General features: G+C 41.6%; 2 protein-coding genes across 4 annotated transcripts in view; one reads left to right on the top strand and one right to left on the bottom strand.

Moving 5' to 3' along the window:
- The window catches only part of LOC134210434 (mediator of RNA polymerase II transcription subunit 24), a 71561-nt gene that overhangs the window by 15046 nt on the left and 43129 nt on the right, over positions 1-13386 (top strand). The window contains exons 3-7 of one of the 3 annotated variants that reach the window (XM_062686479.1): positions 1-2118; positions 2180-2292; positions 2434-2919; positions 2979-3074; positions 8063-8178. In XM_062686479.1, coding sequence (XP_062542463.1) covers positions 1-2118; positions 2180-2292; positions 2434-2919; positions 2979-3074; positions 8063-8111 — 2862 coding nt within the window. In that variant the 3' untranslated portion in view covers positions 8112-8178. Of the gene's footprint in view, positions 2119-2179; positions 2293-2433; positions 2920-2978; positions 3191-8062; positions 8179-13386 lie in introns of those variants that run through there. The other 2 variants (XM_062686481.1, XM_062686480.1) reach the window with 2 other exon arrangements.
- Positions 10105-13386, bottom strand: part of LOC134210437 (G protein alpha i subunit) — a 56660-nt gene continuing 53378 nt past the window's right edge. The window contains exon 6 of the mRNA XM_062686483.1: positions 10105-12302. Coding sequence (XP_062542467.1) covers positions 12112-12302 — 191 coding nt within the window. The 3' untranslated portion in view covers positions 10105-12111. The remainder of the gene's footprint in view (positions 12303-13386) is intronic.

Here is a 13386-nt window from a genome sequence, read left to right as displayed (position 1 = left end):
CTCTTCCTGTCCTATCTGAAGCATTCCCTCTGCGCCCACCTGATCTCACACGCGGCCGTCCTCAAACGGATCTCCAAGTACGACCACTTCGAGATGCACCACTGTCTAATCGCGTTGCTCGAATTCCTGGAGTCGATCATCGCCGGCGTAACGTGCCGCGGCAAACAGGAGGAGGCCCTACTGACCAAGGCGATGCTCTCGCTCGTCTACTGGCTGATGCAGATCTACGAGCACGCGATAGGCACGTTCGGCGAGAATCGCTCGCTGACCAGCGAGCAGCAGGAGGTGGTTGAGAAAACGGCCAACGTGCTGGAGAAGATCGTTCAGAGTCAGTTTCTGTTGGGGGTGGTTTACGTAGGCAAGCTCGAGGATCCTGAGCTGTTTGCTATGCTGACAAAGAAGTGTGTTGGGATCGACAACTTGACGGCCAATACGGGATTCGTTCCTCCGGTGGTTAGCCAGAAGAATGTGACGGTGAACGACTACATTCGGAAGCTGGCAACTATCGAGGCAGATACCTTGGAGATGAAGGAATTCGACGGCAAGGGAGTGGAACCAATCACGTACTGCTTGCAACCTTTGATCGCCATCGATATTTTGTTCAACCCGAACTGTGACAACCAAATGTACGTGCTGGAGTTCCTTTCGATGCAAGCGCTAAAGGGTTATTCGTTGCCCAGGCTGTACTGCGAGATCATTCGCGCTTGTCTGACTTGCCTGAACAATGTCAGCGGGTCGAGTAGGGAGTCGTACATTTGTGCGTTCACGTTCATCAAAGTGCCGCAGATCATCCGACAAATGCATCTCCAATCTAGGGTACTCAATCCGAACGAGTATGAGGACGCAAAACTCGATTATTCGCCTGAGGTTGTCGACGCTTTCGAACTGCTCCTGCAGGATTCGGCCATTTTGGACGTTATGGACGCTAAGTGCGCGGGAAATACGGTAGAATATCTGCTCAATGAAATGCTTAAGCACCACTTGATCAATGAAAAATACTCGAAGCTGATTGCTTCCAAGCGAGATGTGATTACCAATGGATTGCAGAAGTTAGATCTGAACACCAACCAGCACTCGATCGTGAAGTTTGTGCTGCGAGCCGAACCGCCCTTGGTCGGTATTTTGAAAACCCTCGGCTCCGATTATAACAAGGTGCAGGAGGGCTTGCTCGGTATGCTTTGTCAAATGCTGTCCGGCAACAGTTTAGAGTTGATCCTGTCCGTTGCTACGGTTGAAGGAAAATTGAAAACCTTCGTCTCGGGGCTGATCAAGTGCAACGAAAATTCCAAACAGGTCCCCGGTGAAATGGGAAAACCTGCTCTCACTCGAGCTGCGCTGTTCGACGTATCCTTCCTGATGTTGGTCTTCATCGTGCAGAGTTACGGTTCGGAGGTCGTCATGTCCGACGGGTCGGATTCGTTCTTCGAGAAATGGGTTCGCGAGTGTATGGTCGAGAAGCACAAGTCCAAGTCGCCGATAGCCATGATCAAGCAGTGCGACCAGAATAAGGTGGACGAGCTGATAGTGAGTCTCAACTCCCCAGATGGGTTGAAGGCGACGTCATTGAAATGGCAGGAAATTTGCGCCAACATTCCGGGGCTTCTCTATCAGGTACTGCTGGCGTGGGAAAACGATACTCTCTCCACGGTGGAGATCAAAAAGTTCCTGGATAGCTTGAAGTCGCGGTTTTGCTGTTTCTCGATCTGTGCGGCTTCGTGGCTGTGTGCGTACATGCAAATCATCCGGCAGGATGAACTGCTGAAGCCAATGAACATGATCCAGCAGTTTGTTACCAACGTTAGCTCCGAGGAGATGATGCAGCAGGAAAATTTGAAGGAGAGGATGGGACTGACAATGCAAATTATCCGCAAGATGCAAATAGACTTTCAGCGATTGCCTGTGACAAGTCCCAAGATGAGGAATCAGCTACAATCGCAGAGTTTGGTCTCGCAGGTACCTCTGGAAGAGCAGTTTGACGATGTGTGGAAGGGGGTGTTCGAGAAGGGCTGGGTACCGATCGATGCGGCACTGGTGCTGGAGAACTTGCTGCAATCTTGTGGTCCGTTCTGGTTAGTGGATAAATTGGTTCAGCAAATATTCCATTGCAAATATATTAGGGTATGTAAAATAATAGACTAGTATTGAGATTATTTGAACTTATTAATGTTTTTAATTGTAGGAAATGAACAAGACTATGGACATCGTATTCGCAATCATGCATTTGGATATTGAGCGATGCACGATAGCGCTGCTCTCTCAGTTGGTTCCAATGATGCTTCTCAACAAACTTCAGTAAGTATTTTGAAATTTGAATATTGCAGAAACGATTTTAGTTTTTGTAAGGAAAGATTTATTTCAAGAGGTTTGCCATTTAATGCTGAAACTACTTTATTAGTCGCAAAATACCACATGAACAATGCTTTCATTCTACAGGATATCGGAAATTGTCGACCCATTCTCGAGAGTTCTGGCCAAACTGTGCGTCTACTGCATCGTGGCCACAATGGAGGCTCCGGTAGCCCCCACCAAGAAACGCTCACGCGCTGCAATCGCTGCCGAAGGCGACGATCTGGACGCGCTCTGCTCCACCCCAAAAATGCGCAAAATCGGTTCCGAATCGTGCGACTCCAGCTCCAGTGATTTCATGCTGGAACAGGTTTTGGCCGCACGGGAAAGTCCGGCCCAGCTCAAGGAACCCCTGCAGGGATGCCTGCAGGCGCTCTTCCGGACCTTTTCGCAGTACATCGTTTCGGATGAGCTGTCGCCGAAGATTTTCTTCATGTTTCAGCTCCTGTCGTTGCTGGTCGAGGTGGGCAAGGATCGCATCAAGCCGGTACTGAAGCTGATCCCGAATGGGTTGATCCAAAATATGATGAAGATAAATGCCACGGATGATATGACGGTGGGATTCATACTAAGGTGGGTGAGATACTGTTTTGAGATAGGGTTTCATAAATTAACGAAAATTGTGTTTTTAGGTTATACGATTTAAACACGACTGCTGGTAGACAGTTTGCAATGTCGGATCTCTGTCTGTTTCGAAACATTCAAATGCGGAAGGATAGTATTAAGCTGTAAGTAGTTTTTACATGTTTTCTATATGTATTGTAGAATTTACCATTGTCTCCAATCTTATAAATTAGTAATTCATTAATTATTTAAATAAGATGAACATTTTTTGTGTAACAAATCTTTTTATTATGTAGTTGTATATCACTTTCTTGGTTTATTGTAGAATATGTTGGAAAACTCCCCTCGATTATCGTTGGGTGACTATATAACAAGCAATTAATATTATGGTTTTCTATTTACGGGGACCACAATTTGCAAACAGGATTCCAAGTTTTTTACTGCATTTATTCTTGAAAAGTGCTGAGATAAAGGATGTTTTCTATCTGAAATTTAGATTTGAGCTCGTCGTTGTATTGGGGGTCATTATAGTCTCCATTTGAAACATTTTAGACCTACATTTCATAATTGACATTATGAAACGGTGTTGAGAAAATGGATATTTCGTTACTGTGTTCTATAAAATCAACCAATAGGCTTGAAATTGTTGTGATGGGCTTAGTTACATGAACTATTTTTTATTGATTTAATATGGCCAATGCGCATTAATTTTAATATTTAATATTTATTTATTTATTCATTCTTTGATTCTTTATTGAATACATCAAGAGGTCTATCTGACCCCAATGATTTATTAATTTACAAAAAAAAAACTATGACATTTATAATAACATTGCAACATGAAAACATTTTCAATAAACACAGTGAAAAACGATGAACAAATCTTACATAAACATTTGTTTGTTTATATCAGCGGTTCTCAACCTTTTTAATGAGAGCTACCCCTTCCAACTTTTGCATTAATTGAGGTACCCCCAGAGTTTTGCTGTAAATGAAAATAAGCGTAACGTAACTGCCTGAGGTAGCGGCAAAATGGTTCGACTGATGATCTCCAATAACCGCGGTAAGGCTGCGACCGGTTAAATACGACTGGAACCATCGCAAGAGAGAACCATTAATTCCGAGGCGATCCAGTTTAGCAATCGCCTAAAACACTGGTTATATAAACATTTAAGGCTGGTCAAGGCTCCCAGTAAGGTGAAACATAGCGAACGAATTCCCGGAACAGTAGTCCAGCAGGCCATGTAGTTTCAGCGAGTGCCATCTGTTTGTATCTCCAATCTACGCCGACTTTGAATGAGACAAAACGCCAATCTTCGGAACTCCCCCATCGTGATACTAATTTGCGAATTCAGGCTCTTCTTGCAAGTTTAGCAATCTGGAAACCATCTCTTGGATAACTTCGCTCTGTACGTGCTTGGCAACCTTCGTGAAAAATATCCAAAATTTGCCAGGTGAAATGTTCTGGTCACTACTTTGACGCGAACCAATAAGCAATCGCGATCTATTGTTTCTGCATATTGTTCTTTTCGATGGAAAACTTTGTGGCGTAGAAGTTATTGGCATACTATTGGTTGCTGAATGGTTTTGATTGCGATCGGTCGAATCAAGCAAACCCGTGATGCACTGTTTGATTTCCGAAACTTCTGCTTGGAGTTGGCCCACTGTGTACTCAATACAGCTTTGGTCGTCTGTTGGTTTATTCATTTCCTCATTCTTTTCGTCGTTCGGTTTGGTTCGCTGTTTTTGGAATGATCGTAAACAGTCATCACACATCCATAGCACATTTTCGTTTTCCGCGCAGCGTCGAACATCAAACGAATTCAATGTTGTGCAGTCCTTGTGATATGCCTTTCCACAGCAACCATCACAATTAATATATTCGTCCATACCGCCAATGGACCGAGAGCATTTACCACATCCATACTGTAACCGTTCGGGGAATGTTCTCGAGGATTGTTAAACGGTGGCTTAAGCGCCACTCTCTAAGAGAGACCACCGGTCTTGTTTGGTTTACCCGACTTTTAAAGAGACCTTTTCGCTCAGGGAAACTTCTCGAACGGTTCGCGGAATAATAATCAATTTCGTAACGCATGCACTGTTTCTGACTCTCTCTTAACGAAACGAAACTTAGGGAACGTAGAAGGAGTGTTCACTCATTCGAGCAATAACGAAACGTAATTTAATTTAGTGAGAGTGTTTATTATGGTTCAGGCATTAAACGTACTGGAATCCAACCAAGCATAAAACAATTTTCAATCAAACTTAATATATTTTAGATCATTCATTCGTATTGAACACGAGTAGAACGTACTGAATAGAAAAGAGCAAACATGGCCATGTAATAAAAAGCTCCTCACGTACCTGCGCAAGATTTTGATGACTCGGTGCTGGCGGGAACGATAAGGCTATCGTTGTCTCGTTGATGGCGACAATTACTTCGAAGATGGCGGTAACACGATGGCGGTCACCGGCGGGTCCGTACTGCGATTTGGCGCGCAGCGATAAAGATGACCCGTGTGCGATATGGCCGATCTAAAGGTGCGGAGTGAGTGGCGGCTGGAACGGAAGCTTCCGATTTCGATCGGAGAGAGTGTTGTGGCACTTGGCCTGGATTCTCCGGGACGATCGGCGCCGCCAAATAGAGGCACACGTACCCAAACGACCCGTCTTCGCGTACCTTTCCGGTTCACCGAGCGGGGAGTGGTGTGTCCTCTATCCTTTGGTTAGGATCAAGGTTCGTGGCGTGCAATTTACGACACGCAGAAAGACGAACCTACACTCTCTAAACACTGGTCCGAAAATGTAACGGAATGGACCTTTCCGTCGGTAGTTAACGACCGACGTGAAATATTCGCTACGATTGACTAGCGACCTCACTCACCTCCGTTTGGCTACCTACTTGAGGCTGGCCTTCGCTGGGCACACGGATCGGACGGTCCTCGGACGGTCCTCGGACGGTCAACGGACGAAAGCGTGGTGAAGTACCACGAACGGAATCTCGATGAGATGATGAATGCCGCCAATTAGCGACAGAAAATCCAGCCGTACGGAAAAAGCGCAGGGCGCTGCGTGTCTAACACGAAATCACATGAAATTTAAGGAATTGCTCAACATAATTAGATTTAATTACCTTTTTTCGTATTAATTCACTTTAATAAAATTATCTGAGCAGAAAACGCAATCGATTGGACCTCGGCCCCCTAAACTAGGAAGAAAAACACAGAACATTTAACACCACTTATTTTTTTTTTAAACTCACTCACTAATTTTACTTTCAAATTAAACTAAAATTACTCAAGCAAAATCTTAAACTTTCACTGAACGAAACTATTTTTTTCGTGCACTTCTGCTCTCCAGCCGATTCGTAGACGAAATGAGCGAGTGTGAGTTGTACTTGCGCCAAGAAATTTTATATCGTTTGAAATCATTTTACTATTTAACTATTTAAATCTGAGCTATCATTCAATTTGATTCTAAAGCATATTCAAATAAAATTGCGCCAACCGATTAGCATGGCGATCGGAGGCATGGCGCCTGTTTGCCGCATATTTGCAGCTCACTTGCGTGCCATAATGAGTTGAGCTTTTATAACAAATACTATAAACTTGAAATTGACACAGGAACGAACAGATTTTACGAACGCAAACGAAACACGACACACGATCACAAATTAAAACAAAATTCAAAATTTATTTTTGATTTATCGGTAAAAATCAAATATTTTTACTTAAATTTATATCGAAATAAACGTAAAACGTTACAATACATTTCGTGGGCACTCACGGAAGGCAGTTGTCAGGCGAGAGTCAGAAGTGATAATGGATGAAGTATGGAATATTACGATGATCACTGAACTAGAAATTCTTGGTTTAACGATATACAATTAGCTCAGTATCACGGTAGTTTGAAGCATAGTACGATTCAGTTTTGAAGGAAATCTCGATAGCACATAATTGTAGCAATAAAAAACGCTTTGTTTCGCAGTAACGTTGGAAAAACCGCAGAGCAATGCGAACCACTTGTGCAACAACAATTTCACACACACACACACACACATTTTTCAACAAGATGTGAAAAATATACCAGTTTTCAGCAACCAACTGTGCCAATTTCGTTTCAAAAGCTTTAACGTTGGATAATAAAAATTAGACGTGTTGATCCGTGCCTTGCAGCTTTATGTTCAAGTCATTGAGATGTTTGGTAATATCTACCAGAAAAGCTCGCCTCGCTCGCCTCCCTCGCCTATTCGGGATCATCCAGTTCGGGCATTGGTTTGTAGTAGATTGCAAAAACGTACCGTCGTCGGGGTGACAATGGGTAAAATATGGGTCACTGTTTCAACTACTTAGAATACTTGTAGAATAGATTGAATGTATCTGAGGGCAAAAAGACTAAAATATAAGAGACCTTTTTGAACGATTTTGCTGTACGACCTCCAGACTGCCGGGGAGAGCGATGACCCATTCTCACCCTCAGACCCATTGTCACCACCGATGGCGGTAGTATAAACTGAAAAGGGAGCGGCTCCCATACAAATGGAACACAAAATTTCTGCATAACTCGAGAACTGATCAGAGAATAAATCAATTTTAGGCGAAACGAAGTTCGTCGGGTCTGCTAGTAGTTGCATATATATATGGAGCATAATAATATTAAGAATAAAGTTTTAGCTAGCATAATGAATCATTTACAAGGCAATCGCTCATGCTAAAAAATAAAAAAAAAATGATTTTGGTTTGAAAGCCGTAGAAATGTGGTTTAGTGTCATTTGGCCGAATGCCGTTTGCTCGAATAGCTAAAATTGTTTCCTTTTCAAGTGAACTTAGAAGAAGTGAGATGAACAAAGTAAACAGTGAAAAGTAAAACTACACGTAAAAAAATAACCTTATATGTTATGGCAAAAACCCATTCGAAAATACTTATACTCTTCATTATGCCACCTAATGAATGATCCCATATCAAAAAGCTAATAATATTCATAACTTAATGAAAAGTATAAGTTTCCGAATGTATGTGACTAATGCGATGTATAAGTTTTTTCTTATACATGTCATTAAGCGCCTGCTTTGGCGAACAAGTATTAGAAATATTAATAATAAACAACATGATTTTTTTTTACGTGTAGATAATCGATTGTCGCTTTTTGCAGAATCAACTACTATTATTTTCTGGCTGGTGTTCCATCAACCGAATGGTAGTCAACCCGATAAAATGCTCTGTGATTACGTTCTCCCGGAAAAAAGAACCAATTAATTTCGCTACTTGACTCCACGATCGAACGGAGGACTCGGGTGAAAGATTTGGGGGTTATCCTCGACTCTCAACTCACGTACAAGCTGCACATCTCATATGTCGTGGACAAGGCTTCCAGAGCGTTAGGATTTATCTTTTACAAAGGACTTTTCCTATATGTATTGTCTGAAGTCCTTGTACTCCTCGCTGGTACGTTCTATACTGGAATACGGCTCCGTAGTGTGGAACCCGAACTATAACAACGGTTCCGACAGAATCGCGTCGGTGCAACGCCGATTTTTACGTTTCGCACTACGTAAACTTCCATGGAGGGATCCACAACGTCTTCCAAGCTATGAATCACGATGTCAGTTGATACATTTGGAACCGCTTCGATACCGTAGGGAGACAACTCGAGCTCTTCTAATTGCTGACATCTGAATCAAATTAGCATCAACGTCCGTCCCAGAGCACTACGAATCGGCGCAATGCTAAGAATGCCTTTCAGCCGAACTAACTAAAGCATGCATGGTGCTATCAGCGGGTTGCAGAGAAACTTCAATCGTGTCTCAGCTTTGTTCGACTTTAACATTCCTCGACAGACGCTACGCCGCCGTTTCTACCAGTTCTTGTAAATTCAGTTTTTGTAAATTGTGTTAAATGTATAACTTTTAGTTTTGTTTTATATTCGCCCAAATATTTTTTTTATCACACCATCATTGGGACAAATTAGTCTGTTGATGTAGCAACAATAAATAAATAAAAGTGAGAACTAAGAAATGAGAAGAGTTCGAAGTGAGGACGGAGTTATGAGAAGTGAGTACTGAGTATTGATATGTATGCAGTAACAACTGAGAAGTGAATAGTGGGAAAGGAGCAGTGCGGAGTAAGAAGTGATTGGTGAGAAGTAAGATGCGATAGTTGCGAAGTGGGAAGTTAGTACTGAGGGGATCAGACGCAAGAGGAGTGAAGTGAGAGAAGTTAATAGAGATGAGAGAAGCCAGACGTTGATAAGTGAGTTGTGAGATATAATACAGAAATAAGAAGGAAGGAAAGAAGAAAAGAGAAGAAAAAAAGACGAAGGATGATGTAACAAAAGAGATAGACGAAGGAAGATGTAAGAAGAAAGAAAGAATGTGGAACGAAGAATGAAGAAGGAAGAAAGAAGAAGGAAAAAGAACTAAGGAATAAGGAAGAAGGAAGGAGAAAGAAGGAATAAAGAAGAAAGAAGGAATTAGGAAGAAAGAAAGTGAAAGAAGAAGGCGTAAGAAAAGGGAAGAAATAGCAAGATATAAGGGGAATGATAGAGAAAGGAAGAAGTAGAAAAGTAAAAGAGAGAATAGAAGGAAGAAGAAGAAGAAATGAAGAAAAAGAAGAAAATAAAAGAAAGAAGGAATTTGAAAAGAATAAGGATTAATTACACAACTTTTAATTCTCGTATCTCATCCCACTTCAAGGTACTCAATTCTAAATTCTCATTTCTTCCCTTTAACTACACATTTATCCCTTTTGCTTTTCTCACTTTTGACTACTCGCAATCAGTTTTTTTAACTACTCAGTGTACCGAGCATATGAACTGTTTCTGATAACACAAAGTCAGCGTGGTGAAAATCTATTGCAAAATTACTTTTACTTAGATGATATAGAGGAGGGAAGGTAGGTATCAACTTACGGAGGGAACGCAGTATGCTAGATTTAACAGACTTTGAATTTCATCGAGTAAGGGAAAATATCGAGTTACAGAACATCGAGTTAGGGAGAGTTCACTGTAAAATAACTATCTAGTCTTTTGAAAAAGTCAAAAACCTCCGTATAATACGAGATACGGGAATTATCAGGGAATGGATGAAGGTTTTCTTTGATAAAAATTTACCATTGGTTCTATTATAGTACCTACAAACGCAGACTTTGATCATGAACGGAATTTTCTCATTTTCTCTATCAAGGTGAGACTCACTCTTTAGTCTTACTTTCCAAGTATATATATTTATTATCAAAACATTGTTTCCTGCCTGTATTCCATTAGTAGTGCAGTATTATTATCATCAGTATAATGTAAGGAAAACACAATGAATTCCACAGTCTGGGAAGGGGGGTAAATAAAACCTGCATCAAAAAATATGCTCGTGCGTGCTTGACATTTACATAGAGTTTATTTAGTTTCGTTTAGTTTAAGTTTTTCGTTGCTGTCTATCGGATTTGGATCCATTGTCTGTATTCTGATACGTTTAAGCGAAAAACATTTAGAAAAATACACATAGTTCTACGATCTTGTTTTCTGCAGTTTTCTTTTGTAGCCAACGATTAGTTTAGCTTATGATCATCAGTATTTTTTTGAACGGTTATTTTAAGTTTGAATGGTTGTGCCAGGTAAATAATTACCCTAAAGTTAGTCAGGTGGACATTGTTCTCTTTGTTCGTTTTATAGTTGTGCTTAAAGTTTCCTTCATAATTCAGGCTAGGAGAGAAGTTTAAAAGTTACGGTTTTATTAATTGATTTCTAAAAATATTAAAAAAATATATGTATACGTGGTAGGTACGAAAAGTTAGTACAAAATAATTTATCATTTTCATTTCCAGTGGATATTTTTGCTTTCTTTCGTTTACATTTGCTGAATCTAGGAGCTTCATGTTATTAGATATACATTTATAGAGGACAATTTTGACATTGGTTTCAGTAAACAGCGTTTTCTATGACATGGTTTAAGGATATTAACTGCTTATTAGCGCATTCTGTTCCGTTTGACTTTGCCTTCCAGGATCTTATTTAGCTTCTTTTTTGTTCTTTTCGAATATTGCCTGCTTTGTAATGTCGTCCTTAATTATTTTTTGATAACTATCACCAAAAAAAAGTAATTCTGCTGTAAGCAGCAAAAATATCGATAACGGAACATTTGCTTCTTGGTTGAGGAAGATATTCAGTCTTAGAGAGAGGATTCATTGCCTGTAAATTCGCGATGGTTTTGTTCTTTGAAGAAATGTTTGATTGTTAGTTTCTACGAAGCTTTACTGCTTAGTTCTCACGAAGTTCTAGCACAAAAGTGTTAGTCGAAATGCTTATACTGGAATGAGAAATTTTTATCTGAAATAGAATGTTTAGCTCGGTAATGCCAAGAGGAGAGAGTTTCTTTTAGGAAGTTTCTAAAGTCTAGTAAAACAATAAATAGCTACGCACAGTGGATATGATTTGTTTCATTCGAAAGTAGTTCAAACTTCGCAACCTTTCGCCCAAACTGGAGGGGAGGCAATCGAATATGAAAGCTTATATGGCGAAAGCCCTAATCCCATATACATTCCTAAATTCGTCTCTTGCTCTTAGTGCTTACGATTTCTTAGATAACACCTAACAGTAAGGTATAAATAATTTCTTATTCTCACTTAGTAATTCCTAATGCTGCTCTGCATCAATTGGAAAGAAGAACCGTTCATTTGTTCTGATGTAGCTTTCAACAATTACATTCACATGTGTTTATATCTACTGCATTAACAAGGCGGACACAATTTGGGGGTTTTTCCCCCATTTACTTGAACAACGCACAGCGATTTCCATATATTTCACTATTTAAATATAAAAATATATATATTTACTGCGTTTCTTTCTCGCCCAGAACGATCTACAACCTCTTGTCTGCGTTTTGCGCAGCTTTCTGTGCACTTCCAAAATTGTAAGTTCTTTTCTTACCGTTCGTTCATAGATTGCTGTTAAATTAAGATCCATAACTGTAAAATTATTTATTAACATAAGCGCGTTTAGGTTCACGATCGCCACAAGGCCTGTATTTGATTTTACTCATCGCTCGGTAAAAACTTTTCGTCACAATCGTTTCCAACCAGCTACAAACTACAACACACGTTCAGCTCCCAAAATTTGGGGCTCGAATGTCCGATGTTCTGTGGGACGAACGCAAAATTGAAACATAGAGCGGACATCACTTTCGATCATCCTCCGAATTATCATCTTCGATCTTAGAACAGCCCGCAGTCTTTGAGGTTGTTCTTGATGATCACGTCCGAGACGGCATCGAACACGAACTGGATATTGCTGGTGTCGGTGGCGCACGTCAGGTGGGTGTAGATCTCCTTCTGGTCTTTCCGCTTGTTGAGGTTCTCGAACTTCATCCGGATGTAGCTGGACGCCTCCTCGTACGTGTTGGAACCTGTGTGGAAACGAGAATGATTTTGAGAACTATATACGTACGTATCGGAACGAGACATCTGAGCTGAAAAATCAACTGAGAAAAATAGTGGAGCAACTGAAGCAATTACAGAAAAAAATGCCTGGAGCAACTTCAGAAGGAAATCAAAAACGATTTGAATGCGGAACTTCAGGATGGAATCCCAGAAGAGCTTCAGGAGACATGCCTTAAGGGTCTAGAGCAGCGGTTCTCAACCTGGGGTACATGTACCCCTGGAGGTACCTTCGGAAGCCTTTTCAAGAGGCTCAAAAATCTCCTTCCAGGCTCAGAAGCCTCCTTTCAAGAGGCTCGAAAGCCTCTTTCCAAGATGGTCAAAAGCCTCCTTCCAAGAGGCTCGGAAGGCTCCTTTCAAGAGGCTCGGAAGGCTCATTTCAAGAGGCTTGGAAGACTCATTTCAAGAGGCTTAAGAGCATCCTTTCAAGAGGCTCGTAAGCGTCCTTTCAAGAGGCTCACAAGCCTCCTTTCAAGTCCTCTTTCTTTCAAGAGGCTCGGAAACCTCCTTTCAATTCCTCTTCCCTTCAAGAGGCTCGGAAGCCTCCTTTCAAAAGGCTCGGAAGCCTCCTTTCAAGAGGCTCGGAAGCCTCCTTTCAAGAGGCTCGGAAGCCTCCTTTCAAGAGGCTCGGAAGCCTCCTTTCAAGAGGCTCGGAAGCCTCCTTTCAAGAGGCTCAGGCCTCCTTTCAAGAGGCTCAGAAGCCTCCTTTCAAGAGGCTCAGAGCCTCCTTTCAAGAGGCTCAGAGCCTCCTTTCAAGAGGCTCAGAAGCCTCCTTTCAAGAGGCTCAGAAGCCTCCTTTCAAGAGGCTCAGAAGCCTCCTTTCAAGAGGCTCAGGCCTCCTTTCAAGAGGCTCAGAAGCCTCCTTTCAAGAGGCTCAGGCCTCCTTTCAAGAGGCTCAGGCCTCCTTTCAAGAGGCTTGAAGCCTCCTTTCAAGAGGCTCAGAAGCCTCCTTTCAAGAGGCTCAGAAGCCTCCTTTCAAGAGGCTCAGGCCTCCTTTCAAGAGGCTCAGAAGCCTCCTTTCAAGAGGCTCAGGCCTCCTTTCAAGAGGCCTCA

The sequence above is a fragment of the Armigeres subalbatus genome, chromosome 2, assembly GCF_024139115.2.
Source record: "Armigeres subalbatus isolate Guangzhou_Male chromosome 2, GZ_Asu_2, whole genome shotgun sequence".
In the NCBI taxonomy this organism is placed as follows: domain Eukaryota; kingdom Metazoa; phylum Arthropoda; class Insecta; order Diptera; family Culicidae; genus Armigeres; species Armigeres subalbatus.
The sequence above is the reverse complement of the archived record's forward strand: the minus strand, read 5'-3'. Positions and strand labels throughout refer to the sequence as shown.